The sequence below is a fragment of the Drosophila gunungcola genome, chromosome 3R (assembly GCF_025200985.1).
Source record: "Drosophila gunungcola strain Sukarami chromosome 3R, Dgunungcola_SK_2, whole genome shotgun sequence".
Taxonomy (NCBI): domain Eukaryota; kingdom Metazoa; phylum Arthropoda; class Insecta; order Diptera; family Drosophilidae; genus Drosophila; species Drosophila gunungcola.
In genome coordinates, this window is record NC_069139.1 from 18,347,759 (window position 1) to 18,353,267 (window position 5,509).

At 41.3% G+C, this 5,509-nt stretch overlaps 1 protein-coding gene across 1 annotated transcript; it reads left to right on the top strand.

Moving 5' to 3' along the window:
* Positions 1-3,281: 3,281 nt before the first annotated feature.
* On the top strand, positions 3,282-4,719 carry LOC128254300 (fructose-bisphosphate aldolase). Its single transcript, XM_052983321.1, has 3 exons — positions 3,282-4,194; positions 4,253-4,452; positions 4,508-4,719. Exons 1-3 carry the CDS (start codon positions 3,396-3,398, stop codon positions 4,601-4,603), a joined length of 1,095 nt encoding a protein of 364 aa, XP_052839281.1. The 5' UTR covers positions 3,282-3,395; the 3' UTR covers positions 4,604-4,719.
* The last annotated feature ends 790 nt before the right edge of the window (positions 4,720-5,509 follow it).

Genomic DNA, 5,509 nt, shown 5'->3' on the forward strand with positions numbered 1-5,509 from the left:
AGTTGATTTAATGAAGATTTCACCAAATAGGCCTTCAGCAGCCGCTGTCTGACATGTTGTAGACATGTGTATAGTATATATTATTATTAAGATTTAGATATTGAAGTATATGCGTTTGGCACGTGTATTGTCTGTCATATCGTGTGGCTAGAATTTCACAAACACAAATTTTAAAGGAGCACTAAACTGTGAGTTATGAGGAATAAATTCGATAAGCTCAGCCAAATGAAGTAAGTGCAAATGAACAGATTTTACAACGGAAACCATATGGGATAAATTTGATATGTCATTGAACTGAATAAGAACGGAATTTAAAAATGTTAACTTTAAAATTTTTTATCTTAAATATCCCTTAAATAAGTAAATTGTAAACTGATTGAAGGCTAACGAATTATTTTTATATTGTAACTAACAAAATTCTTTATTATTTAATTATAAACGTTTTGATTTCACAGTGGTTTTTACAATTTATAAATTATATCTTTTAAAAAATAAATACGAAAAAATGTTGGGACTATTCGCTTAATCGAAATCTCTCCAACAAGGATACCCGCAATCAAAATTGTGCAGAAAGTAGTTAGCCACCTACAAGCCACCAAATCAAGCAAGCCCCAATCATAAATCTTGGTCCAAGCCAACTCATTTCCATATCGAACAATGCAGATGCAGAGGCAAATCTGCAACACAATGGTTTGTTACAACATGACCACACACAAGCCTTTTCGCGCCAAGAAATGCCAAAGCAAACACCCCGTGTTTATCGTGTGCCTAATTATGCAACAATATGGCTCCAGAGACGACTCTCTCCTTTATCCTTTTTTAGGCAAATTAAGCACAAAGCCTGGCCAAAATAAGAAACACAAGAAATTATGAACAACAAGCGACCGCAACACGATAGCGAAATTATGAACGTGATTAATTCATAGATGGTGGCGCCTGTGGCCATTGTTTTTGGCCAGCACTGCAGTCCGGGGATGGGGATATAGAAGCACGATCCACGACAATAGCCAGCCGTGGCCTGCAGTTGACATCCACGAACGACGTGGCCAAAAAGCTAAATATGATTATGTGCGCTCGATTTAATCTCAGTCGGCTTAGCGCTGGCCAACTTGCCAACCTGCCTCCTTCTCGTTATTGTATTGATTTTTCTCTTTTTCGGTTTTGTGTTCGGTTAAAGAGTGTGCAACATATGCGAGTCAAGCACTTTAAAAATGAAAAGCTTTTCCTTGAAAATGATGCCTGCGAATGGTTTTTGGTCACAACGACTTTGTGCTCAAAATTGAAAATCCAAAATCGTAAAAAAATTAACCAAGAGCGTGAGTAAATCTCCTCGCCTACTTCTTATTCGCCCCCACGCACACACGAAATCAAAAAAAAAAAAAATAAAACCCGAGAAACAACCACTCCAAGTAGTTGGCGGATTACAGTCGTCAGTACAGTGGCTTTAGTCTGATAAAGAGACGGAAAAACGATGAAAAAATTGGCTACTTAATTTGGTAATAACAATAATTACGCCTGGCTGACTAAACGCTGACCAGCGGCCAATTTAATATTGAAAAGGCAGGAGCCAAGTGGCTGTCTTTGGAATTCCCTTACCAACTCTGTGGGTATTACGGACTGGAAATGACCATCGCTCAATGGAGAAAAGCCAAAGACAGTAAAAAGCCAATTACCGAAAGTTTATAATTGGATAAAACTGTTCAAAAGACCTTAAGTAGTTTGAGAAAAAGGAACAAATATGGGCAGTTTAGTTTGTGGATATTTCTTTAAAAGTGTAGGAAACTGTGGGTTATAAAGGAATAAATTCGATAAGCTAATTACAAAGGAACAGATAGTAAACTTAAGGAACGAGTTAAAATGGGGATATTGCTGTATAAAAATAGTTATATTTATATTTAAAACTCAATAATTTAAATTAAACCTTCTTAACAATAAACATTGTATTTAGATTTAAATTATATCTACATAGGCCCAAACAAATATTTAATAAAGGTAAAAATATATCACCATCATATCACCACTCTTCTTGAGATATGTAAATATTTGTTTACCAAATGTTACCTACATAAAGAGTATGCCATTTTCGTTGCATTCATTAAGTTTCTTTGCAGTTTTCAATTAAAACGTTTATAGATAATCAATTAATAATTTTCAAGTCACTTTGCCAGTTACTGGTGGCTACTAACTGGCTGACTCAGCCGCTCCACGCTCAATTAGGTGCAAAGACATCTCAGCTGGCTGCGCTCGGCCCGAAGTTGAGGATTTTCGCAGTTGATCATATTTATTGGCTTTGCGATTAGGCTCGGCGGACTCGATCCGGCGTCTTGCCTCTGGCCTAATTGGGGGATCTAAACTTGAATATTGATGACGGTGTCGGATCGGATCGGATCGGACAAAAAAAAACATACAATCCAAAATGCGATGCAATTGTTGGCTGCTGGCCATGTTGTTTGATATTTATCGTACTTAATTTTTCGATGTGTTTGGCTGTCTTGGCTGTTTTTGGAGAATTTCACGTACGAGACTCATAATTCGTGCGATAATTTACACAAAATTAGGCAACTGTCTAGCCAGCGAACCTTTTAAAGCTATTGGAGCACTCGATGCGTTTCCCACGCCAATTAGAAGTAGTCGCCGATTCGAGCCGGGTTCAATTGAGTTGACGGGGATTCCGAGGTCTGCCAGATAATGGCAAGAGAAAATTGGAGAATTCAATTTTCGCTCTGCAAATGGACCAAAAATTTAACATCACCTTTTAGACCACTTTGTATCGCGTCTTTTATGACACAGCGCGGCGCTTCCGCTTATAATTTGTGTTAACAAAACTTTTGCCATAAAATGTCCAAAGTGAAACTCATAAAACGGGAAATTCTCGGTGCGGTCAGATATAATTAATGTGGGGCAAGTTTATTCTTCTCTCGGTTAATCGTCCCCTAATCTCTGGCCGTAGAAGTTGGAATTGCACACTCTGCCAAAGCAATTAAATGTCTAATTAGAATGTCATTTAAGAGAGGCAAGCGCTAAATGGTCAGGTAATAGTTAAAATATTGCCATTAATCTAAATGTTTAATCTTGATTTAAAAGTATCTGAACCATTTCGTCTTCAAAAACATTAATATTGCTACGATTTCATTGAACTTTTCGAATAAAGTTTAACATTGTCAATTTTACGATGCTTTCTGCAACAATAAATCAATGAATAGATATAATTTCTTCTCATTTATTTTATAATATTTTATACCGATAAATCTACGAAAATGTTGACATAAAGAAATATTTCAATTGCAGATCCCATGATTTTGCTCTCATATGTTTAAAAATCTATAAATTCCCCTTGGTAGCTTTGTGCTTATGAAAATTTCGTTCGACTAGTAAAAAATTTAGGGTTTACCGGAATGACGACGTACTTTCACTACCCGAATAAGGAGCTGCAGGAGGAGCTGACATGCATAGCGAAGGCATTGGTGGCACCTGGAAAGGGTGTCCTGGCAGCCGACGAGTCCAGTGCAGTGATGGGCAAGAGATTTCAGCTGATCGGGGTTGAAAATACGGAGGAAAATCGCAGGATATATAGGCAAATGCTGTTCACCACCGATCCGAAGATATCGGAGAATATATCCGGAGTGATATTATACCACGAAACATTGCACCAGCGCACGGATGACGGACTGCCGTTCGTGGAGACCCTGCGGAAGAAGGGCATCCTGTCGGGAATCAAGGTGGACAAGCACTTCGCACCACTCTTCGGCTCCGAGGAGGAGTTCACCACCCAGGGACTCGATGACCTGGCCAATCGATGTGCCATGTACAAGAAGGAGGGTTGCAGCTTCGCCAAGTGGCGGTGTATCCTGAAGATCACCAAGAACACCCCATCGCCGCAGGCCATTTTGGAAAATGCCAATGTCATGGCTCGCTATGCGGCCATCTGCCAATCGCAGCGTCTGGTGCCGATCATCAGTCCCGAGATCCTGGCCACCGGCGATCATGACTTGGATCGGTGTCAGAAGGTCACCGAAATCCTGCTGGCCGGGGTCTATAAGGCCCTCAGCGATCATCACGTCTTCCTTGAGGGCACTCTTCTGCAGCCCAGCATGGTAATGCCTGGTCTGCAGAGCAACAAGAACCATCCAGCAGCGGATATCGGACTGGCCACTGTCCTCTCTATCAGGCGAACGGTTCCTCCGGCTGTCATGGGTAGAATTTCTAAAATTATAATTGGTATTCATTTATTTTTTTGTATCCTTATTGCCAGGAATCCTCTTCTGTAGCGGCGCCCAGTCCGAGGAGGAGGCCACTGTCCATTTGAACGCAATCAACAACGTGCCGCTCTGCAAGCCCTGGGCCATGAGCTTCGCCTTCGATCGAGCCCTCCAGACCTCCATTTTAAGGACTTGGGGTGGCAAGAAGGAGCAGATTAACCATGCTCAAAACGAGCTCATAAAACGCTGCAGGGTATGTGAAAGGTTCTGAATTTGTGTTCCGTAAAATGAATTATTTTCCCTTTAAGGCTAACGGCTTGGCCAGCATTGGAAAGTATGTGCTCGGTTCTGTGGAAAGCGCGGCGGCCACCGAAAGACTTATTCAAGAAGCCGTTGAGTTCTAAATGACTGTACCTGATATTTTAAATTGATATTAAAACAAAGCGTTTTGCCTCGGAGAAACATGGCTTAAGGTCTCTACAAATCAAAAATAAAATATAAGTTTTGGACCATTTTGTCGATAACTAACATCTAGACTGGGCAGAAAAGTGATTCTCTATTAATCTGCAGTCATTGTTCATATTATTTTTTTGTTTTTGTGACAAAAGGGGACGAACAATTGAGTGTTTTCCTTGCGTGGACGAGTTTAAGTGCTCCTTGGTGACTCCTGGGCGACACTTGACCGCAGCCCGCTTGTCTGATGCCAGCCAGTCGGCCCGAACAAGTGGAAATATTGTTAACAAGCCTGCAAAGAGCTACATGGCTCTCGGAGCAGAGTGTCGGCTTAATCCACGGAGATTACCAGACACGCAGCTGCGTTCACGACTCCAGCGCTACTGCAGCTTAATTAACGCAGCGCATGCCAAAAACCAAAACGACGGCCATATGCAGCAGCAACAGCAACATTGGCAGCAGCAACACCAACAGCAGCAATATCAACGGCAGCAACAGCAACACCAACAACCCCGGTTTGAGTGTTTCGACTTAATCAGCCGGTTCAGAGTCGCTCAAGTCGGTGTCATGTTGTTGGCAAATTAGTCAGGCTGCCACCAGAAATTGTTGGCGGTGCGGGGGGGCTTGCACACAAATCGCAATAATTAAAATTAAAGCAGTCACTAAGTTAATGCCTCGCCTTTGCCTGCACCGTCAGCTTCTCCCAGTTGTCACGCACTGAATTTTTGAACAGCCAAGCGGCCAAATTTGCCAGCAGGTGTTAGGACTGGAAGGTACTTCGAAAAACTTATAGTTGCACAAGACGTTCACTTAAGTGAGAATAACTAAACGACTCCCTAAAAGTTTTGTTTTAGAAA

What these genes read in the sequence shown, in the direction of transcription:
- LOC128254300 (XM_052983321.1), top strand. Translation starts at nt 3,396, where the DNA reads ATGACGACGTACTTTCACTACCCGAATAAGGAGCTGCAGGAGGAGCTG. An exon ending in GGTTCCTCCGGCTGTCATGG is followed by an intron (nt 4,195 to 4,252) that starts GTAGAATTTCTA and finishes CCTTATTGCCAG; the next exon opens with GAATCCTCTTCTGTAGCGGC. An exon ending in AGCTCATAAAACGCTGCAGG is followed by an intron (nt 4,453 to 4,507) that starts GTATGTGAAAGG and finishes TTTCCCTTTAAG; the next exon opens with GCTAACGGCTTGGCCAGCAT.